The 27,330-nt window shown below is 27.0% G+C and overlaps 1 protein-coding gene across 1 annotated transcript in view; it reads right to left on the reverse strand.

Moving 5' to 3' along the window:
- LOC119672261 (fringe glycosyltransferase) overlaps window positions 1–27,330 on the reverse strand; it is a 76,540-nt gene that overhangs the window by 8,138 nt on the left and 41,072 nt on the right. Inside the window, exons 3-4 of the mRNA XM_038083271.1 lie at window positions 26,130–26,178; window positions 14,535–14,637 (exon numbers count right to left, since the gene is read on the reverse strand). Coding sequence (XP_037939199.1) covers window positions 14,535–14,637; window positions 26,130–26,178 — 152 coding nt within the window. The remainder of the gene's footprint in view (window positions 1–14,534; window positions 14,638–26,129; window positions 26,179–27,330) is intronic.

A 27,330-nucleotide genomic window follows, 5' to 3' on the forward strand; every position in this document is an offset into this window, starting at 1 on the left:
TATTCATCAATTTATATGAATTAATTTTCAGTCATTTTTAACATACAAATGTAAATAAATAACTAGTTAATTAGTAATACATAATTAATTAAATAATAAAATACACTATTGCACTTATCATAAAACCGCCACAAAAGCAGCTTTAACGCCACTTATGATATAAAATATGCAAAATCGGCAATAAAAACGTTGTTATTACTGTCGACCTAATATCACCAATCGAAGCGTCATCATCATTTAAGATGTAAAATAAATACTTAAGCTGTGTTAACCAATATGGCACCACAAACTGTACGTTTGGATTATGCAAAGCCATTGGTAGTTACCAGCAAACTTCACCACTTGGGGTTTTCATATGCCGCACCAAGGCATGCAGCAAATGCATTAGCGCGCAATTTGCTCTATCGACGACTATTAGCAACCGCCGAAGTGGTTAACTGTTTGTTGTTTTAAATGAGTTAAGCAAACAAATTTCCGAATTCGATACTTGTGCGATTCTAGCTTGAGACTATTCTCAGCCAATGCGAACCATAAGTCCCAGGAATTAAAAAATACATTTTTTAATTGAATGTAAAAAATTAATTTTACTTTTTATTAAAGGATCTCATGCTTGAACGATATATTCGTACGAATATGCATATTTATTTTTATAGAAATATGATGTCAGAAATTAGTTAGAATAAATATATTTAATTTCATTAAATATTCATAAACTTATGGGTTTTTTTATTATACATAATATTTATTACGAAATGTAGACTGTGCGTATTGCTCCGTCAAAAATCAAATATAACTTCAAATGATATACCTATATCGAAATATTTTTATAATGTATTGGTTAATGTGCTTCTTACAAAAGTCTTTCGAACTTTTTCCTATCGAACTTTTTCCTTTTTCCAATAGTATCCAATACCACCCAACTAATCATTTCAAGTCTAATCAACGTTACTTCGAAAAAATAATACATTTTAATCAGTTGTTTGTACGGTTAGAGCCTTACATATTGACGCTAAATAAAAGTATTTAAGTTTATGTTCCCATCTTTTATATAGAGATTAATTAGCACAAATAACATATCATGAAAACTTATTCAGCAGCTATTCAAATATTGACCTTAAATGAAAATTATTGGGTGTATTATTTTCAGCAATTCTTTCTTATAAAAAGTACTTGGCTTAAATAATTTAACTATATTCGACTTTTTTTATAAAGATCGCATTTTATAAATACTATGTGATTCAATTCAGCAGTTTAAGGAAAAATTAGATTTGAACAATATTTTTTTATATGGTGCACACCATAAATATTGGCTCTAAGTAAGAATGTTATAGTCTATATTGGGGCTCTTCAAGTAAAGAATTGAGAAAAAGAATATCATTTCAATTGATTCAGCGGTTGAAGAGCTAACAAACAACTAAATTATTTATTTATAATATTTTAAATCTTTTATTATATGAATTTTTGAGTCCACAGAACAAAGAAAAATATTATAGTTCTAGCTTTTAAAAGCCATTTATTCAAACCTAACCTGGGTCAAATCAATCTCAGTAGGTATTCACATACATAAGAAATGAATATTTAAGTTTTTACTTTGCTTCAACTAAATACAATCTACATAGAAGAAAAACTAATCTAAAAAATTTTCAAAAGTTTTCCATTTATTATCTTTTCAATTTAAATAACATCAGCAGAGCGTAGAAAAAAGTTTTTTATACATTTTAAGTGTTTTATTTTTCAGAATTGTAGATTGTGCGTCATTTCTTTTCACTGCAATTGTAATTCATCATAGCTTAAAATCTAACAAATGTATATACTGTACATTTACTTAAAAGAAAAATGCAAATATTGCCAATTATTTTAAAGCATTTCCTTGCACTTTATCTTCTGCATTAAAGCGAAATTTGAATACAAGCCACCAACGTTGCTTTTTTATCTCAGATTAATAGATCAAATTTAAAACGAATAAAAGGAAGAGCGGTGAAGTATCTACAACGTTGGTGGCTCTGTTTTAGGTTGCAAAACTTAACTAAATAAACAGCAAAGTTTTAAATTAAACTTCAGTTTTAGCTGTAAGCAAAAAGTTTATTTATATCACAAATGTTGCTTATGCTGCAGTGTTCAGCAAAAAATGCTGATGCAGTTTCTTGCACGCTGGCCATTTTTTACCCGAGTTCAATAGCAAAGTCATAAACAAATTAAACGGAAATTACTAACGAAACCAAAAAATAATTCAAAAAAAAAAACATAATAAACGCAATAAAAAATGTTTACTTTGTGCTTTAATATTTTCATTCATATACTTAAATGATTTTTAAGCTTAAACTAAATTCTTTATAGAGTTTTTAAATGCTAAGTAGCGTTCCGTCAGCGCCCAACAGCAAAACTATATCACATTTGTAATTATGATGTGATTTCGTTTTGTTTATTCTTTTTTCACTAATAAAATAATACCTACGTATTACAACCAAGTGCTAACTTAGAGGCTATCTTGAAGTATCTGAATAACAATGAGTGACTGCTCTTAATAAAACATGTTTTACAATTATGACTTGGGAAGGAACTGCTTTTCAAAACATGTTGCAAATTAAAATACAAAGAAAAAAATTAAATAAAATAACTTCAAATAAATATATTAAAGCGTAAGCACATAAAAATCTTGTTGCAACATTTTTAGTTAATGTGCTACAACTACTACGATCCATAAGAACGGCTTTTAACTCGAAATGGGTACAGTGGCGGACCAGCCCACTTTCAGTAGCTTAATAAAAATTATTTTTTTTTTTTTGTAGAAATCTTTTGTATAACATAATAAAATGTGTGATTGACGTAAATGTATCTGTTGTGCCACTTAATGTGATGTTACATGTACACATATATATATTTATTTTTTGTGTGGTTTATATAGTATTTAAGAATGACCACAATGAAATTGTAAGTTAAATATGACTTTGAGTTAGTAAAAATATCAAAAAAAATCACTTTAACAGCACACAATAGTATAAAATAACAAAACACTTTAATATGAGTAACAGCATTTCAAACATTTTGACAGCTACAGATAAAATCTGCACACAATTAGTAACTGCAACGTCAGTTACTCTTCGTAACTCTTAAAAGGTTTTTGTATAAAAATCAATATCACCAGCAATAAAAATATACAAAAAATCAATTGGAAATAAAAAATATTGCATTTATGCAATAACGAACTTATGTTGGCTATCTAAAATCTCTATCAAGTGCATTAAATAAATTTTTATGTATTATATATATATATATATAAGTTTAAAGTAAAAATATTAATAAAGTTATTGCTTCTTAAAAAGGCAGTGCTAATAATTACTGCAGTTTTAAAGCAAATACAAATGTACAAAATTTATAGTAAATTTAATTAGTAAATTAACGAGATTTAAAAATGAACTAAAAACTTCGTTCAACCTCGTTTACTAAAGTAATTAAGATAGACATAAAAATCACAACATTATTAAGTGATCGTACTTATGGATATCTTTATGTTTAAAATAAATGGATTTGACTAAGTAACACTAATAACAATAAGTTAATTTATATTGTGTTGAAATTGAATCCAACTTACTTCACCTCACAGTCAATTGTAAGATCTTTAAAAAAAAAATAAATGGTGATCAATTTTCATTGCAATTTTTCTTTAGAAATGAGCTACTTTTTTCGCTTAGTAAATTTGTCAATAAACAAAAGTGTTTAATTTGGGGCAGTGAAAATTTACAAGTAATTGTCGAAAAATCAATGCATCATGCTAAAGTCACTATATATTACGGCATTAGATCTAGAGTTGAAAAAGGCACTTCGTTTTTTGAAAGTTATATTAGGTTTATACAAACTAACAATTTAGATAGTAGTCATAGTCCGACTTTTTTTTTCATTATCAACTTTTTTTGCGCGAAGGTTTTAAAGATTTTAATGTGGTATCGTATATACATATGTATGTGGTTTCAACAGGACGGTGCTTTAAACCAACCAATACGTAAGTAGTGGGTTCAAAAACTTTCTCAGCAAATAATTTAATTTTTCTATATATATAAAATATAAATATGTGAATATAGGCTGATACTTATACTGATATATATTTGACACCTAGATAATGGATTTGTAAACACTGAGTTACGCAATAGTTCATGTGGTCAATCTTCAAAGTGTTGATGTTTCAAAAACATATATCCACAAAATTATAGCCGACTATTAGCAACTGTTTGCCGACAAGTCATGAAATATAACCTCAAAATTACGTGATATTTCAAGACAGGACTGTCCACACCAAATGCAATCGTGGACCAATACAAATTTCTATATAGATTGGTGGGTAGCAGAAACAAATACATACTTATAATTGTTATTATAAATACATTATAACTTTATAAATACGGTTATAATGTTAAATTTAGTTTAATTAATTTATCAATTTAAATTAATTTATTTGGTATATCATAAAAATAAAATAATGTGGTTTCACCATACACCAGTAGAAATTTTCTGTAATTGTAGTAGATTAAAAACATGTCGCGGGTTGCACAAACATTAGCCGCGGAGAGCCCGCCTCTAAGATGTTCAGTAAAAGAAATTTGATAGATTTTGTATGGTATTTTACAACTAAATGTAATGTTTAAACAATATATTGAAATAAAGTAAAAATACATGTGACACATGTGAGTTTTATTTAGATTTACTTTTGGTACAACAAAATAGATGACTCTGTATAAAAAAGTTTTTTATAAAAAAATCTCTGTATAAACATTTTCAATGTTAAAATATTTGTCAAATTTGATTTGAAAAAAATTCTATTAAAGTTTATATTCTTTACAATTGCATACATAAATACAAATAACTTTACTGTTCTTAAAAATAATACTTAGACAATATCTCTAATATTCTAAGCTTGTATTCGGAATTAAATTTTTTTCATATTTTATTATTTATTTGTCTTTAAAATTCATCGAACCAAAATTCGAGCTTTTGACGTCTGACATATGCATTTATCATGACCAGTAAATCTTACATACTTTGTTGATCTTTAGTGTTGAACATTTGTTAAAAATTACTGTACATTTATTATCCGAAAAATTTAATATTGTACACGTTTCATTGATAACTGACAAACTACGTCATCAATTTTTGAGTTAAGAAATTTTGAAATCCACGTTAATTTGTTACAGAACCATAAGAATTTGTTTAACTCGAGCACGTTTCTCTTTAAAAAATTATCTGCACAATTTGTGACAACCAAAAAAGTTTAAATGAGCAGAAAAAAAAAACCAAATAAAACAAAATGAAAAAAAAAATAAAAAGAGAATCAAAGAGAATTAACAAAAAATAAAAAAAAATAAGTTAAAATAAAATAAAATAAAATGTTGTCAAAAATAAATAATATAAAATAAGGATAAAAAGAACAAAATAATATATAATATAACAAATTAATTAAAATATAAAACTAAATAAAACGTATAAGATACAAAAAACAATAACAAATAAAACCAAATAATTTAACAAAAAATAAGCGAAAATAAAACAATATAAAATAAAATAGAATATAGAAAATAAAAAGAAAATAAAAAAAAATTATAATAAAATGAACTAAAATAAAAAAAAAAAATTAAATAAGATTATTGTAAGATAAAAAATTAAATTAATATTAAACAAAATTATTTTAAAAATATTATAAAATTCATATTATATAGGTCGTAATGACAATTCATTATTATTTAAAATTAATATAAAAATTAAATAAAATTAATACAAAAATATATTAAATGCAATACAATAAAATACATTCTTATAAAATGATATTACATAATTTGAAAAAAACAGAAATAAATTGAAATTAATATAAAATAAAACCAAAATTTTTTAATAAAATAAATTTAATATGTAAATAAAATAAAAATAATAAGAAAATAAAATAAAATAATTATAAAAATAATATTATTCCAAAGTAAAATAATATTATATACAATAAAAAAATGAAATTGAAATTAAAATAACAAAATTAGAATAAAAACAAAATTAGAATGAAGCAGACGCTTCAATATAAACACCGGTTTCTAGGATTAGTGCGGATATATATAGAAAGCCATACCAACATCTATATTATTGAATACAGTAGTCAGATTTATGAATCCACTAAATGAAAAATATGTGATTATAGGTACTAGACAACTTCCTAATAGAGCTTAAACCCTTAACAAATTTTATCCGGGATGTGTAAATTCGTATCAATTAACAGGAACATTTTTAAAATTTTTTTTTTATACTTTTCAATACGTTTTCTTATTTAAGACACTATTACTCTTTTTGAAGAGTCTTGATGTTGTTCAAAATTTTATTTTTGCTTTCATTTATTTTATTTATACATAACATTTCATTACCATGAGAAAATATTATATTTGTATAGTTTTCTTATATATTTATCAACTGAACTAATATAAAATATTCACATATTCACATCACTTGCTCTGTGACTCTGTCACCACATCTTCATTTTATAACAATCCCATGAGAGATAAAAATAACTAAAATTTTCATTCATAAAACTTAGCAAAAAATTTTCCCATTGTCACCCAAGTATTAGCAACAATTCATTTACAACACAAGACTTTATATAAAACTCGCACATGTAGACACTCTGAGGCGTAACCCCTTTCCAAAAATGAAACACTCAGCTATGAAAACAATTTCCTAAGACTTTAGCAACTTAAGAGGCTGCGACACAATTTTTCTCATCAATTGAATAATTGGAGTCTTTTTCCACACTTACTACGCAAATCTGATTTTGTTGAAATTGTGGTGCAACAAGTGAGAAATACATGATATTGATGCCATGCAACAGTTGGGATAATCCAGAATGCAACGGATGTTATATATTAATATGTAATAAGAATTTCCCTTAATTTAAATGCGGCATTCTAGGCGACAAAAAAAGTACGAGTATATAAAATTTTAATTTCCCATCTAAGCATTGACATCACCACTGCAGAGTTATTGTGAAGATACAATTTCATTAGTCACCCTTACTCAAATGATACATACAATATTAGCTATTTGTTTTGAAAAACGATACTCCCATAATGCAGTATATTTATCTATGCTATAAATGCTGTATATGTTGTATATATTTATTTTAAACAAAAAAAAAAAACCAAAATTGATTTTAATTATTGTTGTTACAACGTGATAAATGTGTAACAATTGAGATTGTGTTCAGTTTTGATAAAACTGTGAGACAAAATCAACAATTTTAATTGCATTTGCTAGCAATTAAACAAGACACATGTGGCAACCTTAACTGGTTAATTTATATATCTATATAGATGGCTGAGAATATTTGCTTATGTAAGACACATAATTTTGTTTTTAATTACTTTATGGCAAATAGTACATATTAATTAAGAAATGTGATACCTATAATAATTTTCGATTTTTTGATTTTTAATATTCATATTATCATTTAGTATCTTAAAGTATTCGTTAAAAAGATCCATTGTCATCCACGTTTAGTGTTTATTAAATTTCAAATAAAATACGAATTGACGAGGGGACCAAAATGTATGGAAATTGAGGTTTATCAACCTCAACCTCCGATTTTCCACAAATGTTCTAAATCTGATTTAAATAATATTTTCGTTAGCTTATTTTTTGTGTTAAAATAATTAATGAAATTAACACTTAAAAATAAAAATAAAAAAAACGATTAATTAATTCAATTATTCTACAGCTGATTTATGATTTCGTTCTAATATAAACTCAGTAAGTGAATTTTCTAATAATGCTTTCACAGCATTAACAAAATTAACAAAAAACTTTAGAAAAATGTGCGAACGGCTTTGGGTTAATTGGTTAAGAAGCCCTGACTCTGAGCTTCAAATTTGGCAGGACACAAGTTCAATTCCTGGTACTTTCAGTTTCAAAAACTTAGTTATGAATAATTAAATATATAAAAATTTTTTATTTATTCACTGATGAAGGGTATTTAACAATACTCGAAACAGCTGTATGGTCAGTCAAAAATTCAATTAGTTGTAGTTCATTGCTGTTTGAAAAACCTCTTTTTAAAATAATTAATAAATTTATCTTTCTAACTATGCTTTTGTTTTGTATGTCAATCTATGAATGCTGGCATTAATTTTTTGGTACTAATAAGTATATCCATCAATAGGAATCTAATTTTACTACATAAAAATTTTAAATGAAATTCTAAAACTCATAAAAATAAATTTTTACTGCATTATTCACAATAAATTTATTTAATTTATAAAATTATACGAAATAATAGTGAAAATGATTATTACAAAACTTTTCATATCGCAATATGAATAAAAATTTTAAATTTATCTTTATTCGGACCATTAGTTACTGTGATTGTTATTGTTGTGGCAGCTGCTAGAAAAGCATCTTTATAAACTGCATTTAGCACAAATTTTTATCTCAGTAAATGCATCTGTAACAATTAATTTAATGCAATGCAAAGCAAAAATTTTTGTTGTCAGTGTAATGAACAGTGTAATTTTAACTCATTCCAATTAATTTTTCAAACAAACTACAGTAATAAAATATGAGCTCGGAATAAATTAAAATTTGTGCTGAAGCGCATCAGTTTTAAATAAAACGCAAAAATACAGTGGGGCAAATTGATGAGGAAAAAATCTTAATATTATATTTTTCTAACATTTACATATATTTGATATAATAAATATTAAGTATATATGTATATATTTATATTGTATATATTTATATGTAGTGTTAATACACACGAAAACCTCACGATCAATTTTAATGAAATTTTTTTAATTTATATATATATATTTTTTTTGGACTTTATATTTTTATTTAAAACGAGGCACGACGATAGCAAAGTTGCCGACTCTACTATCCAGAAGCTAAAAGTTGCTCAAAATCAGGCTCTCCGAAGACTCTTCAAAGCTATATGCGAAAACCGATACGCTGCCCTACTTAGCACTATCCAAACTCAGAATAATCACTACCCGCACGGGATGGTACGCAGAGCTTAGATCAGTCATTGAATAACCATGAAGCTTATGAGGAATACACAAAGTAGTCAGCGAGATGGGTGGGACTCTGCAAAAACCCCCCAGCTATCAAAGAGTAAAAGTGCACAGATGCACTAACTCGGAAAAAGCTTAATATAAAAATTAACAAGTTCAATATTTGCACCATCTTCGATGGTCACCTTTAGGAACTGCTAAAACTTTTGGGATACATTTCGATGTGAGAAATATTGGAATATATTAAAACGAGATGGGAGTGGAAGTGTTGTCTAAAAACAGTAAACATGCTTTTAAGGGTCAGAAAAAAATGTGTTTCTAAAATATTTAAATCAAAATCAGAATGAGAATAATTAAAGAGATTAATAGGATTGATTGTTACTAACATTTTGAATATTTCAAAAAAAAAAAAATGATACCAAGTCTATGAACAGACTAAATATAACAGCGGAACAACAAATGAGCTGTACTTGATTTTACTGTTAGTTTTGATAAATTGAGTTAATTTAAGTAGTAAAGTTGTAGCAGATATGAAACCAGTGCTGCCATTAGATCAAGAAAAAACCATAATGCGTTGCTTAAATTTAGCAACAGTAAAACGTATGAATAACAAAAATTAAACTGCGAGAAAATATCAAAAAAGTCTTCTCTGTAGTTAGAAACTCTGTACATACTTCAAAGCTTTTAAAAAAAATATTCCTCCCACAATTAAATATTTATCTGTAAGTCTGTTAAATAGATTTATATTGTGTCATGTACATGTACACTTTGAAGATATTTGAGGCTCAACCCGATCGCTTCATATTGAGTACTGTATGTTATAGTAAATTTATTAAAGGGTGTATTTAATGGAGTATTTACCATACCATATTGTCATGAATTTTATTTAAGTAATGAAATGTTATAATATTATAAAACCGATGTCAAAAAATATTAGGCACAACAAAATGGATAATCAACAGATGTTTCGAATACTGACAAACATCTATCATCAGAGTTATGTGTTTTAGAATTTATTGTCAGGTTCAAAATTTATTAAGCAATTTCGAAAAAGTCATTTTTAACATTTCTTTTCTCAATAAATATTGTTACATGCAATTTATTGTTACATGCAATTTATTGTAAATTCATAATTTAAACAGCCGCAATAATTGCTCATTCATTATTTTAGAAATAAATTAAATTTATGTTAATTTATCTTCTTGTATAAAGAACGCCTTTTCGTTACATATATAAATACATATTTTTTGTTCGTATATACGAGTATTGTAGCTTGAACTTGTTCTTCGAAAAGTACTACAGCATTACAAGCAGCCACAACTCACCAATAATTACAAGTTTCGAGCACGTTAATTAACCTTCTTTAATAAAAATTTTTATAACTCATTTTTCAGTATTTTCTGTAATATTTTTGCTATATTTTTGTAGTTCTCTTACACACCAGCTTCTTCCACTCCAACCAGTTCCCTTGTTGGGGTCGAGCAAGGCCTGGCGCACGTCGCTGCATTTTTCCAATCTGACAATTTTTACGAGTTCTACGGGTGCATAAGAGTACATGCATCTACCTTCTGGCGGTAGTCAAACAACTGATTCGATTCCATAACTTTGATTTTTATTACCACACAGTCAACCGAGTGGCTAACAATCCGACTATGGTGGTTTGACGTGCAAATACTCCACACATCAGCTTACTGCAACCAATTCCGTCCAGCAGTTCCGCACTTCTACACTTCTTTGGTGATATTAGAGCACAGTCAAGACGATTGTCAATGCATTGTGCAGTGTTCGCTTTAACGCTCAATTGCATGTTCACTGCATATAATGACAGTTCGAGTCTGAGGCTCTGAAATTGAAACTGAACTCACTTAATAAGCAAAAACTTGTTCCAATGCTCTGAATCATCACAAGTTGGATTTTAGCCGTACGAACACATTTGTTAGCTAAGATATGGCAGATTGGTCATAATTTTCGCTGCTCGTCTAGCTGCTGCCAGCATTAAAAGTAAAAATATCTATGCGTGTCAGTGCAGTAATAATTATAATTTTATGTTATTTTGCAATGTTAGCAGTACGTACATTTTTCCTCACATTTTTTTTCATTTGCCTTACAATTTATTAGCCTTTATCGATAAAGTTATTTGCTGTAAGTTTTATATTTGCTTGGAAGTTTTTATGATCTTAAAGAAATTGTGAAGTTGCTGGGTGTTGAAATTGTAACGCATGCAGCTGCATTAACAGTGATAGGATTTAGTATTTTATTTCATTTTAGTGTTATTTCTATTCCAACGTGATGGTCATTAATTTCATAATTTGTAGTTTTGAAAGTAAATTTAGATATTTGCAATTTAAATGCTATTTAATGTCTTTTTTGCTAGTGCTTTTAAGTAAATTACTCTCAAGTAGAGCAGTGATTATTATTGCTAACATAAAGTTCATTTTAAATACACATGAGTACATAAAATCTAAACAATTTTTTCATCAAGTTTCAATTAATGGAAACACAGACTGCTTTTAGGACTGAATTATATAAATCCTATCAACTATTTTTGTAACTATCGAAATATTTTATAGATTTGTTAAAACCTATAATTATCTATATATATATAGATATATATATATCTATATGTTATAAGAAAATCTAGTTTCTCTCATAAGAGTTTTTTTTTAGGTTTTAAGTTTAGGTTTAAGTTGTATATATTAAGTTTTAATACAGTAACCTTAATATGTTAAAATAATAAAAAAAAAACTAAATATCAAAAGCAACTTTAATTTTAATGAGTTTAGTTCGTTATTATTAAATAAATTACTCAAAATAAGACTCATAAATAAAGTTTTTATTTACAGTGATAAAATTGGAAGTAAAACTGATATTTTTTTAAATGAAGAGAAATGACACACACGTATCTCTTCAGAAAATCAATATTATACAATAAAAACAAGATGCGTTTAAATATCTAACTAACAAAGTCATATTTAGCATAATATAACCCATAACTGTTTTACTTTATTCTAGAACTGAATATATTATAAAATCAACAATCAATATGCATCAATCGTGACATGACAAAAATTAAAACATTTACTTTAACATAAAAAAATTTTCTTATTATGACTAATAAATAATAAGCTATAAATACACCCAGACCTAAGAGATCTATTGTGCGCCTAAAAGCCCAACTAAAACAATTTTAGATTTTTATAACTCTCGTAATAGCTGCAGGCTTGATTTTACCTATTTAATTTGGGACTAAGATCCCTTCAAAGGTAGTCAAGTAGACGCCTTGCCGCCACTGAGCACTGGGCAAAATATATAACAAATATGTCAGAGGTTAACTGTAAATATACAGAACTCTATATCTAAATTGGTGTTTAAATGGAGTATATTTATGTTAGTATCTTTTTTGTTTTTTGCAAGAACTCATGCACTCACACAAATTTGCGGAACATTGACTCATTCTATAATAATTATGTTCACAACTTAGTTTCTGATGGAAAAATATTCAACAAAATCTCTAATGTCATGACCACAAAAATAATAACAAAGACAAAGAACTGATGCCTGCTATTATATATAAAGAAAAACCGCTACACAGTAAGATAAAACTGAGGCTGTTGGCAAATTAACTCTTCAACTTTGACAACTTTCACTTTTAGAAAGTTCCAAGAAATTATTTCTGTCGGAGTTGGAAAAGAGTTGTCTGTATTTAGAGAAAGACGAAAAAGCGACGACTTCCTTTAAATGATATGAAGTCCAGAGTCCCCGTCTGATATTAAGAATTATACAGTACATCTTATTACGAAAACCTACATAACTTCCTATTTGGTAAAGTTTAGTACTGAGCACAAAAGAGCTTTGTGGTCAACTGTGCTACTAGACCCCTAAAACCCTATTGTATTATATATTCTGTTATCGCTGACGTTTAATAAAAGCGTTAATGTTATGTTAATGTCTTGTTTTTGTTTTAAATTTTCAAAAGATTACTAATATTTTTAAAATTTATTTACACTAATATAATTCAGCAAAAAAAAATTAATTTATCACAATACAACAATTAAACACTAATTTAACTTTTACTTTTTATTTAAGTTACTTAATTGTTTCGTATTCAATTAACGGACTTTCAAGTTGCAACTGCTAACAATTTATATAAAATTAGGTGATTCATGCGTCTTAGCTTTATTAGGTACATCGTGTGGGTGCGAATAATGTTATAATGTCACCTACAGTAATTGAAGCTTTTATTATTTTCAGAATTCAATTAGAAGGGGGAACCACATAAGTGTGTGTAACAAGTCAAATGACGTAAATGGCAAGTAAAACTCCGTTCACTTTACACACACTTGAAATAATAAACTTACAATTTTCATTACAACTTTTCAATTAAATAAACACGTGTTTCTTAGATAAAATTGCCACTACTCAGCAATTAAATTCAATTGAACAAAAGAACTTTTCAACTACTCCACCCAAGACGAAACAAATATAGTAAGTTGCTCTTTAAATGCTTCTAGATTTTCGTAAAATTGTCGAATAATTCCACAGAATTGTTTTCAAAGTGGACGAATGGTTTGTCCTACTTCGGTTGATTGCTTCTATTTCTAAGATTGTATTTACGTTCACCAGGAAAAAGTTTGAAACCTTTCATTTGTAGCGGTTTAAAATTTTTATTTTAGTTCCAAGGTAGTTGAATATGAGAAATTTTTCACAATAGTTGAATATGAGAAATTTTTCACAATAGTTGAATTAAACTACAGCAAATACATAAAATGAAAAAAGAAAGGGATAAGGTTTTATAGTTGATATTAATGAGAAACAATTTAATAAGAATTTAAGTGATTGAAGTTTCATTAAAATCGCAAACAGAATCTATTGCTTTACATATGATTACGTTAAATACTTAATTAAAAATTTTCTAAAATTTAATTTTTAATTGCAATGAAATTCCTTCCGACAACTGTATGTGTTCTAAATTACAAATAAATCCTACATGCATTCGAAACTGGTGTCTTATGTTGGTACATTGTTAGCCACAAAGGCATTTGTATACTTAAATATCAAGTTACCATTGGCCTAAGTCCTAAAGTCAGTATGACAGATTTTGCTAGCAAAGATTAAAATATGAAAAAATATCTCATTTGTGTCCTTTTGTGGTCTACTTAAGTTTTTTCTTGCAATTATTATCTTTTTCATTTGCTTCGTCTAGTACAGAATAACTTGAAATGAAAAAATGAAACCTGCAAATGCTTCAGTTTAAGTAAGGAGAACAATAAGTTGACTTTAAGTCCAATAAAAACCACAGTAGTTATGAATGCTGCACTCTATGTGGTCTGTTAGTTAATAAAAGTGCACTTCAACAAAATCTAGTACCAGCAAAGGCACTGATATCGCAAAAATATGCACTGTACTTTATTTAAGAAAAATTATTTGAAAAATTATGAAACAAATTACTCACTACTAAATCTAGATTAAGTAATACAAATAAATATATAAAAAATTTTAACTTACTTTTTCCCGCTCTCTAAAAACACATCCAATTCAGCTGACATTTTGCAACACAAAGCCTTGCGAAAATGTCCCTGAGAGCAATTTGTGTTTATAAGATGACCCTCTGCAAGTAAAGAAAAGAAAGCAAATAAATTATAATAAATTCAAATTATAAATTTGATAAATTTTACTCAAAAATTACAAACAACCTTATAAGTAATCTATAAATATCTATTCCAAGTATTAAATGACTTTACTCATAATTTTATATTTCTTACAATATATAATTTATTTTTTATACAATCGCTAACTTGTAACAATGTTTATACTATTTTGAAATATTATTACATTCTATTTATATGATAAATAATCACATATAATAAAATCCTTTTTTTTACGAATTTTACTCATATGCAACCATAATCTATTTCTTCACTTAAGAAGCCACCAAAATACGCATTAAATGCTATCTGTGCTGAGTAAACATAATCGAGGTACAAAAGTAGCACCTTAATTGGATAAACATTTTTAGAATATTTAAAATTACTTTTTGGCATATTTAACAAGAGAAGCAAATCAAAGAAACCTAAACGGACAAAGATGCAAGGGCAAGTAAAGAAGTCAGGCTTTAATGGTTTAAGGTTTTAAGTCACTGACCACAACAACGAGCCAAAGGAATAACACATTTTTCAAAATCCAACGCGCGTTTAACTAAAATTCACTTGCAATGTTGTGGTCCTAATCAAAATTCCTTTAGTCATACCAATTTGATTATTTTTTTTCTCAATTTACTTTAGTTTTCTGAAACGTTCGGTGTGGTTTCACATAAAAAAAATACGAATATGTCCAGTTATTGGCCACTGTACATATTTCAAAGTTCGGTAAACGTTGCATAAGCCGTTGAAATTTCTGCTCTTATCCTTTTCTTGGACCTTATGTTTTGTCTTCAATTCAATTTTAAAAAAATGTTTCCTCATTAGTTTTAGTTTACAAGCTCATTAATCAAAATTGCCAATTTGTGAAGAGAAAAAGAAGTTTCTATGAACAAGCAATTTGCGGCACTTTTTACTAATGAAGGAAAGAACCAAACGGATGGTAGAAAGAAGATATGTTTTCTACGTAATTATGTTAATTACAACAAAAATATTTTATAATATTTCGTTTTTGTCATTAGTTACTTAAATTATTCAATTTTGATCCTTTAACTTTAAAATATTAGTATTAGAATTAATATATTATCGTTGCTGTCTATAGTAGCCGTATTTTTTTCGTACAGAGTAGCAAAAAAAGACTCGCAACTTACGAAAGAAAACGTGTAAAGCAACAACAATGCTTTTAAAATCTTCAGAGTTAGGTTTTACTCGCAAAAATTCTTACATCTTAAGTTTTAGTGCAAACATATTTCAAAATCAATTTATTGTGAATGTTCACATTTAATAATAAATTTAAATACATAAATAATAAATTAATTTAAATATATAATACAAAAATTATTTAATAATTAATATTAATTATTAATTATTTAAATTAATTAATTTTTAGTAACTACAATTTTTATATTTCATATGTTAAAAAAAACATTTAACATATTTTAAAAGTGATGTCAATTTATTTCAACAAGACTTGATGCTGCTTTTAAACGAATCTGAAAGAAAATTAATAATCACGAGTAACATAAAAACGGTTTCTGATAATATAAATAATTTTACATATAAGTAGTCGAATTATCTAATATCTATTTTATTATTACAACAACAAAAATAGGAAATATGGGTTCTGTGGTATTTTTGACACCGAAATGACAGACAAACATGATGAAAAAAGAACAGTTTTGTTGTTTGCAAGCCCAGAGATTCATTCTGTAATTTAGAAAAAGGTAATTATTTCGAAGAAAATTAAGAGATATAGATTACCGTACTGAGCCAATTTATCAGGGTGATCACAATCAATACCGCGGACCATTAAGCTAATCCAGAATTATATACAACTAAATACAAATAACTTAAGAATGGTTATAGCGGACTGTACGTTAAATAGTCACTTATAAAAAACTTTGAATGTGTGGATCTTTGTAGCTATGTTGAATTTAAAGGGAAAAAAATCGGAACGTACAACACATGCTGAGAGGTTGCCCGACACTGATGAATAAATTAGGAAAATATTTGGAGTTGTGGACCTTTTAAGTTATGGAGCATTGAGAAAAATACTCTGAATTATTGCAAGTTGAACAATAGATCTTCAACGACGTAGGGTGAAATATCCTAACTTAATAATAATAACAAAGCAATTTGTTCGAATTATATTTTTATTATAATTTGCTAAATTTATTAAATTTTAATATATTTAAAAAATTATATACATATATATTTTTTTAAATAATCAGCAGTAACTCTAGTCCGGGTAATTCTGTAATTTTAAAACCCAATAACATAATAACAGCCAAATGAAACATTAACTGTTACTTTACAATTAGAAACCAAATTATGATGACATTTGGTAGTTCTTTTTTTTCTGATATTGACAATTCAAAACAAGAACTTTTATTCTGTGTTTAAAAAACACAATATACAACCTTACGAAGACAACCTTACGATGTTGAAAAGAACTCATTTAATAGCTTTTAAATATTGGAAAGTTTGAGGCGTAGCAAATCGAACAATTTTAACCCATTCATTTTAAATTGGCATGGACATCTAAATATATGTTTAAATTATTTCAAATTTTAAAGTAATTAAAATCCATTCCATTTTTCTACAGGAAGTCATACATTACTAAAAGTACTACTTTCATAAAGTACTCGTAGATACAAATAAATCAAAATGAAAGGAAAAAGTGATTTTGTTTTCAGTCAAAACAGGTACCATATAAAACATTTTGCAGATTAAAAATACGTCCAACAGAGTTTGCTGTTTTGTGCCTGAGAAAATTATATTACTGGAAACTAAAAAAAAATATCTTAATAAAATATTTTACTTAAAACAAGAATTCTATATATTGACATAATTGAATCTACTAAGTAAATTTTTTGCATAAATTGGCAGTATTAATAATAACATAGTTAATAGTTCTACTAACTAACTTAAAGTTAATTAACATTAATTAGTAATTTTATTTAAGTTTTATTGCAAGACGTCTATAAAAATTTTAAATACTAATAAATCAATTAATATTGTATATTTCAACTCAACTTTGAACTAGTTTTGAAAATGGAAAGTAATCTGAATATAATAATTATTTTATTGAGTTGAAAACATGTTTTTCCATATCACCACATATTAAACCACATTTAATATATACATACATATAATTATACTTTGATATATAGATAACCATTTATATTTACATTATAATTTATGGTATCTCACGATTTCATTTATTGCTGCACCTAAAATATCCAGATTTGAACTATTTTTATGTTTTTGTTTTTCTTACTACCAACGCCTTCTATTTGGTTAAGCTTTACTTATTAATACCAGTTTAAACATATTGTTGGTAAATAATTTTTTTATTATAAAGACTATGTATGCATATTTCTTTAAAATTGAATTTTTATTTTAAACTTAAAATTTTTAATTGAACTTACTACGCAAATTCAATGTTAAGATATAAAAATAATCAGAGCAAGTTCTGAAGCTTACGACTTTTGAACACAGAACAAGTCAAGTGTAAGTAAATTCAACACAATTTAATAATGATATAAATTTATATTAGTTACAAACTTTTATTAAGTTTTAATTTACAACTTGCATATGCTAAAACTATTCAAACGTATTTCACTGTATATCGACGTACTCAGATTAGTAACTATGATCTGGTTACCTTGAACATTAATAAATACAGTTTTTTTTACAATTCAATTATTTAAAATTATGTACTATAAATTTTGTTTGTATTATTACAGGTACTAGAATAAGATAACTTTGTATATTATCTTGCCACAATTATTTGTCTATAATAAAATTCCACTAATTTGCATGTAAATAAATCTTACAAAAATAAATGCGTCATTCTAAAAAGCTGAATATTACACTTAATTGTGGTACATAAATTCATATATATAATACAATATATTCTAATATCGAAAATCGTAATTAACTTTAATAAGTTCTGATATAAATTTAGAGTAAAACTTTGAATTTAGAAATAAATAAATAATATAATATAAAAAAAATATTTATAAAAATTTGTCGGAATCACTTACTAAAGTAGACAAATATAGAACTTTGATATAGTAGAATTGTGCGAACATCGCACTACACACTCTTTAAACAAATAAGATAAATGTTTGTGTTAAACAGATATGCTGAGCTTAAAAATATATTTTTATAATTTCAACTGAACGACTCAATATTCTATAAGGGTGGGATACATTTCACAGTCGATTACCTAAATGAATAGAAATTTTTCAATAAAAGTGGTTTAGAGGCGTTTAGTCTTTGATAATGTCCTTACAACAAAATTGTCTAACTTATAGATATATATTTAAAAAAGACACAATTGAAAAAAAAACAACAATACTAGCAACACACTACACATCTATTGTAACAACATTGCAATAAATAGTAAATTCATTCTAAAATAACAAAGTTGCGTTATTAAGCTGGATTGATATGATAAAATAACTTCCTTTTCTACATACTTACACGCAGTCAGTGCTCAATATAATTTAGATTATATAATAAATACCGCAGTTTAACATTGAATTTTAAACGTTATATATATTTGACGATACGATATGATATAAAGAATTTCAACCGCCTCTCACTAATAAATCGGTACAGCGTTACAGCTGTAAAGGTACTACAATAGAATAATCTACTATAGCTTAAAACTGTAGTCTCAAAATATATCTCTGACTCTTAATATTTAATTTTGTTTTTTAACGAACTTTTTTTCAATTCCAATCGGCGTTGAAGCCCTAATAATTCGATATTATTACAGTAAGCGTTCAATTGAACGAACCACCTATTCCCTAAATCATAAAGGTCGTTAAATTAAGATTGGATAAAACAAATACAGGTTTTAGTAGATTAGTTCATTTTGTTTCAGTTATTTTTAAAATAATATTTTTTTTTTAACTAAATATATATAAATATATTTCTTATAATATATTATTTATATTAATTTCTTATTAATATAGTTTCTTCATATATGTAAGTCTTATAAAATCAAATTTTTGGTCCAATACGTTTTTTTTGCACTAGATTATTATTGGGCTTATTTGTAAGGTATTTCCGGTATTATTTTAGAGATGGACTTTCTTTCATATATTTTCGTAATGTTCTTCTGCATTAGTCAGCAAGTCTTTAACTATTTTATATAATAAATGATTAGTCAATGACAAAGGCTTATCAATTATTTATTTGCACATTGGATAATTCGTTATACTGATTTTTAATTCATTAATTCGTAATTTTTCAATGCTATGACAATTATTTAACATATTAAAATCCATTTTTAAAATGTTTTGTTTAAGGAAAACTCATCACTATTTCTGTGTTATTGTTTTCTATGCTGAAAACAATTCAGTTTTTTTTAAATTTTGTTTCACTTTTCAATATTTCGCGTCTGATGTACGCTACAACTATTTGTCTCCAACACTTTCCAAATACAATATAAGTTAAATTAATTTTACTTAACATTAAAATCTAAACTGTAAACTTAACAAACTGTTAAACTCAATATTGTTAACACTACATAACAGTAGCTTAACCGAGATTCTGGAACAGACCAGAGAAGTAGGCACATAATATAACTTTTCACTGCTCTTAAGTTAAAATAGGCTTTGAACGACGGATTAATTTTGTTAAGAATATTCATTCACTGTCCAAAAGTATTAAAATGCCCTAAATCGCATTAAGGAATGAAATAATTTAATGACAACTCAAACAATAAAGCAGCTACAACAACAATTTCGACCACAAAACTGAATTTTTAAAGTCACATAAAAGGGAATTAAATGTTTTCCAAAATCCGTAAATTCCACAAATGAGCAACAATGATTGATGTCAGTTCATTAAAAATGCGGTAAATAAAAACAAACAGAAACCAAAATGAAGCCAAAAACAAACTCAATGTTGAAGCCACCGGTTCCACGGATACACTCACCTATCTACCTAGCCACCAACCAAGGTGTGATGCTAATCGAACTTTTTCGTAAATATAAAAAAAATGTATTATTTATTTGTTTGTTTCCATGATTCGATTAAATGCGATTTATCTAGGTAAAATAGGTTGCCCGATGCTCGCGTCTTAGCTCTACGAATTGGTATTTAACAGGCAACATTTATTGATGAATGACGTTTTTATTAAGTAACGAAATCATTTACCCAAATTAGTTAAATTGTTTCTTTGAAAATCAAGAAAAAAGTTTCATTAAAAAGTAATAAAAGCTTTGGAAAAGGTAACAGATCAAATCATTTAGATTTGCATTTTATAGAGTTTAAGTTAATTAACAGATTTAAATATAACAGACAATTTAAATTGTTTCTACATAACAGACCCTTTCGTATGAAGTAACATAAATCTTTTTCGTAGCCCTTGATTCCAATATCTTTTGTTTTATATTGTTTAAATTTTTTAAAATTATGTGTAACATAAGTACAACACGTAAGATATACGATTTTAGTAGTGAAAACAAAAGTGTTTTAGTTAGTTGCATGTGGGGAAAAATTCAGCAAAAAGCAATTTGAAATCAAAGTTTATATTGAAACTCAATTTTCATAAAAATCCACTTAAAACTGTCAAAACTGATTGATAGTGACCAGACATTAATTTCAAACAAAGGCCAGAGAACAAGGCCTATAGACTGTGTCTCTTCTGCTTGTTCTTGTTTTTCTTTTCAGTCTGCAAAAGAACTACTTGTGAAGAAACTTTGCTATCTTGTTTCTATGCTCCAGTATAAATAAACGTGCGAATATGTTAATGCATTTTTTATTCCTTTATTTATTTTTTTTTATTTATTGCTGTTTTCAGTATTTTGCAAACAATGTGTTAACGAACGCCTTCAAGCAAGCGTACTTGAACTTGCAATACAGTGGCACAAATATAAAAACTTCCAAATAAATTTAAATAATTAAGAAACATTGTGGTGGATTTTTTAAAGGATTTAAAAATTAACTTATAGTCACGAAAACTACAAAAAAATACTTTTTTTTCCAGAATTTTTAATAATATGTAGTAAAAAGATAAATTATTATAAATTATATTAAAATTAATTGCTAAATACTACGCTCTAAAAGAGAACCCAAATAAACTTCGAAAAGTTGACCATATTTATATAAGAAGTATATATATGAAATAAATTTGAGAAAAATCAAAATATATGAGAATAATGTAATAAATGCTCAAAGCTCTCACAGTCTCGACTGTGAGAAATTTGTCATTTACTTGCTTATGTAAATCACAGATTTATATAACCAAGCCTACAGAGAGTCTTTAAATTGTCGACCACCGGACTTAGTGTTTTTACACATTTTAGTAGATACACACAACAAAACGAATAAATGAGCTCTAAACAATTTTATAGTGAACCAAAATCAGACGTAGGTATGTATTATTATTTATTATATAATATATACATAATAATAATATTTTATCCAACATGCTCTTACTAACAGTAATCATCCACCAAGAATATGGTGAAAATAAAAATAATTTTAAGCAAAAAGTAATGCTATTATAAAAATTACAGTTCATCTTAAATTGATATACTTATCTTGAATGACATTATTAGACAATCAAGCTGCTTTAGAGTTTTAAAGATCAGAATAACATAACCATGGTCTATTTTTGGCTATTTTTTGAACGTGAATGCAATAAGTTTTTTCTCTACAGACCGAATAAGCTAACCAGACAATACTTTTTAGAAACACATTCAACATATTTAAACGATCTGCGCATCATACAATATTTTTGAATTCTTCCTATAAAGAACAATTAAATGCAAATTAGAATGCTCAATAATATGTGAGTAATTGATCAGATAGTTTAGTTGTTCAGCCTTAAATAGTTAAACATCTAACGTTATGATTATAATCTTCGTTAAAATATTGGATTTCTGAATTTCCACTTTAATATCAGCTGAAACGAAAAAAGTTGTTTCACATCTGCTTTGTCACTGTTGAGCGCATGCAAAACATTCATGCCATTAAATACTTTCTCATAAAATCATTATTATATCATTAGATGTATTATATTGTTGATGTATCTTTTATATAAATTATTCTGTTTCAATTGAATATTAACTTTCCAAAACTCCTGTTTTTAGTAATTTACTTATGACACACAATTTACTATTTTGCACTATCCACTTAAATTAGTTTTGTATACAAGAAACTCCTATGGAACTCAAGAAAACTTCATTATTGTTGTTCTTTTATACCTAATTTTTGCATTTACACTCAACTGAAGTGAATACTCTTTATTTAAAAGTGGAATAAGAAAAAAAAAATATAATCAACAACGGCAGCATTGATGATACTAACAGGAGTATAGATTTATGGCATCTTATAGTATCATATAGTATATCAAAGGGTATATCTAGTGACAAAAACTGACGGATGCTTTTATATATTTTATATTACCAAACATTATAGCCCACTTATAATTGGTAAATTGATTTTCAGTTGTATTATATAAATAAATATGGAAAACCTTTCTATATAGATTTTCAGTATTATAAACAATCCTTGACGTGTATTTTTTTTTACTGCTTGAATTGCTTATTTCGACTTCTGTACTTTAATTAAAATTTTAAATGAAATGCATATAAGTTTAGTGAAAAAATCGTAAACAAAGGGATTTTCAATATATGTATTCTCTGGATATTGTTTTGTTTGTTTGGGTTTACTGAAACAACTTTGCAATTCAATTAAAAATGCGGGCAAACCAAGGAAACTTTGTTGTACTTTTTGTTTTACGAGAACCACTACTGAAGCGAGAACTACAGCAACTACAGCAACAAAAACAATATCGTCAAGAGCAAAGTATGGTTAAAGGAAAGGATTGAAAATTGTGCGCATGCGTATATGCCTCAGAGGGTAACGTTTAACAGACAAAACTGTTAAAAAAGGATTTTGAAAATTTTTATGCTTTTATGGTTATTTTTTTTAAAAGTATAATAATAATAAAACGCACTGATAAACACGCACAAACATATGAAAACTAAATTGAACTACTGACTGAAGAACAGACCGACAAATCGACATACAAGTAGTATATAAGTGGGACTGTGAGACAAAAGTTTAGACGAACACATGAGAGGAGCACAAAAACTGGCATACGAACAGCTAAAAGTGGCTGCAGCAGCACTACATACAAGACAGACAGTGGCCAGAATTAGGCGGTCAAGTGGGCGGAGTAGATTGATGTGAAACTAAATTGGGTTTTTATCGTTAGCTCAGGTTCACGTATGTTTGCCGTGTGCTGCTGGTTCCTTGATTCATTTTTTTTTCATTTCGGCATATAATGACGCTAAATTTTAGAAAGCAATCAGCGCTTTTTTTTACATATTTTGTGTTTTTAGAGAAGCCAAAAACTCTAAGTGAAGAAAAAATGTATGAAAACAGATAAAAATGCTATATTTTGGCGCTGGCAATCATTGATGTACAAGTAAACGGACAGCCCAGACAATGAAATGCAAAATACAAAAGATTTCTGACTAAAATGAACAATAAAGTATATAAAGGTTTTGAAGTTTTAGATTACTTTGATTTATGATTGAAATTTATGGATTTGCAATGGCGGCAAAATCAAATTGAAATACGAGTACGAGTACATGCGGCAAACAAACCGTATAAGTTTAGGTAGTGCAAAAGAATCTAAATATAATGAAGAATGAATTCATTTTGATATTTAAATTTGAGTAATTTGTTTTTTAAGTAAAAAAAAAGAATTCTTATGATTATAGCTCAGTCTAAAAAAATGTTTAAATTGAGATTAATCATTGACTTCTATATTAACATATATTCTATATGTTAAATATTTATATAATTTTTGTGTGATTTCTTTAAAATTGATGTTGAACTAATTATTGAATTTTCAGACATTTTTAAATGAATGTGGAACACAAGTAGTATTCTCTCCTAAGAATTCTTGAAAAATAATGTCAACTAGTAACATTGCTGTTAATGAAGTATTTCAACTTCAAAAAAAAAAACTTTGCAAACTAGTTTAGAAAATTTATCATTAACTTATTTATATAAAATTGCTAACTTAAATTATATACTTTTTTATTGTCTGCACTTTCGTCATATGACTAATTTGGTAGATGGACTATGAAAATGTGAGTATTATAGTAAATTTCCAATAGAATTTTTGACAAATAACGATTCAGTATTATGAACTTCCACAATTAATATGATTGGGATACTGAAAACCCACACATCAAAAAATAGAAATCTACTCAACATAGATTTAACATAAATTTAGCTTGATTTATTATAGCACAGTTGAGCATCTAATCATTCTAGGCTGGATGTGAAAAAATTGATAGGCAATCATTTCCCTTATCGCTGATTAGAAGGAATAGACCACCTCACTGGCCAGCGGTGTAACCGGATATCGTACCTTAGAACTTGTTTGTGTCTGGCAAAGTGAAGGATTTACTTTAGTTGACCGACATAACATCTGTTAAAGATTTGAAAGTAAGATAGAGTCAGTTGCAGTACAAGTAAGTCGAAAATTGCATACCAAATTTTCTTAGTCAATTGCATTTTACAAAGACGGCTTTATTCCAACCAGTAAATTTTGATTAATTGATTCATTAATTATTATACTTACAAAAGTTATAATAATAACTTCAGTCAACGTTGCCGGTGCGAAATAAAGAAAATAAATAAAAAATATTTTATTATTTTCTTATTCATTTATTTATAAAATTAATCAGTAGTGCACTTCACAGATCAATAACAAGGCACATGATAAATGAGAAATTCTTTAGAAGAAAAATTTATATTATAATGTTTAAAAAATGAATAAAAAAATTAACAAAAATTTTGTCAATAATATAGTTTTTCGCAGAAATGATTGAAAATTTTGAAAAAGTCAATTGTTATCTCCTGTGTTCTCTATATCGACCCTAGTTAAAAACAAGGTAAAGGATTAAAACATACTTAATAAAATAGTTATTAGAGTGGTATTTATAAGATAATTAATATTGTAAACATAATCATTTATATGGTTGCATATTTTTTAGAGGTACACTTTCCTTTAATACCCTGTACCTCTGATATACTGAATATTCACCTCTTATACAATTTTTTTCGTTTCTTGAACTACAAAATTATCTCTCGCACTTATATCATATAAGTTGAACACATCCATATATAAAAATACAAATTAATGTATGCACAAATATTACTGGTGTAAATTGGACAACTTTGACATTCTTTTACAAATAAGCTTGAGAGTAATATCAACAATTTGGGCCACACTTTTAATATTATAGCCCGAAATCAATTTATAATCCTACATATTATAATCCCTATTTATTACTCGTCACCTCTCAAAATTAAGTTTCGTATTTATTTTTGAAATAATGAAAATGATTCGAATGTAGAATTAAATAATAATAAAACAAAATATAATAAACTGTTTCACTTGTTTATAACTTACTTGTTTTTTCTTGGTAGTAATAATCATCTGTGTCAGTAAAGAACCAAGTCTAAAAATAAAAGAAAAGTAAAAACAATTATTATTATTTTCATAAACGCAAAATTGTTATTATAATATATTTAAACTTTTTATTTCAATTCCTCTACTTGTACATATTCTTAATTAATCTTAATCAAAATACTCCCCTATATTTCGTCGTCTCATTTAAGTAAACTCTTCCCAATCCAAAACTCAAACAAATCATGAGAAAGTCTTAAGTCCATGTTAATTTAAATATTTGTACCTAAGGTAAAAATCACTCACTTGTACATGAATAGACAATTAAATATTTCTTACAAGAATATTCATTCAATCAGATAAGAAAATTCCCACACAAACCAGCAGAAGAACAAGAACTCAGCCAACTTCTTACAAGAAATCTTTCGAGCATTAATGCTTCGCTGATTTTGAACCTACCATAATTGTTTCAAATATTCATATAATTTTATTACCAACTTAAATTCAAATTTAAACAAACATGCAAACATAAAACCACCGTCTTAACTTATTTACTAGATTTAATTAAAACGGAAGCGCAGAACTAGCAAACCAGCAAGCCAGCACTGTGAACTGTGAACATCTTCAATAGCCGACTGTCAACTGCCATCGTTTCCATACTTGTATCTAAAATTTTTGATTTGCATCTTGTAAGGCGAAATATACTGGCGCACAAAATGTTAACTGGCCGTCATTTAATTTATTAGAAAATGTGTCAAAAATGAAAAGAAAACGGTAACGCTTCTGGCAAATTTATTCGCTTTTTATTGACAAAATTATTTTACAACTCAATTGATTGCTTTTACAATACTCGAAAGTCAATGTACGTTGTATACATCAATAGCGAGACCTGAAAATCGCAGACAGACATGCTCATTTAGTATTCAATACTCTTAAGTATGTATATTTGAAGCTTAACCACACAGACTACGAGACTACAAGTACGACGAAATCTTCACGCCACGCTCCATGCAATCCGGAATAGCACCAAAATAACAAGAAGTAAAAAGCGGGCTATGTTGTGTCTTTAATAATTTTTCTATGTCAATGGAGTGAACTTCTTGTTGCTGCTGTTGCCGTTGGTTTTGTAAATATTATTAGTGCTCTTATTATGTGTTGTTGTTGTTGTTGTTGTTGTTGTTGTAACATTAAAGAGTTTTGGTAG

The sequence above is a fragment of the Teleopsis dalmanni genome, chromosome 1 (assembly GCF_002237135.1).
Source record: "Teleopsis dalmanni isolate 2A chromosome 1, ASM223713v2, whole genome shotgun sequence".
Lineage (NCBI taxonomy): Eukaryota > Metazoa > Arthropoda > Insecta > Diptera > Diopsidae > Teleopsis > Teleopsis dalmanni.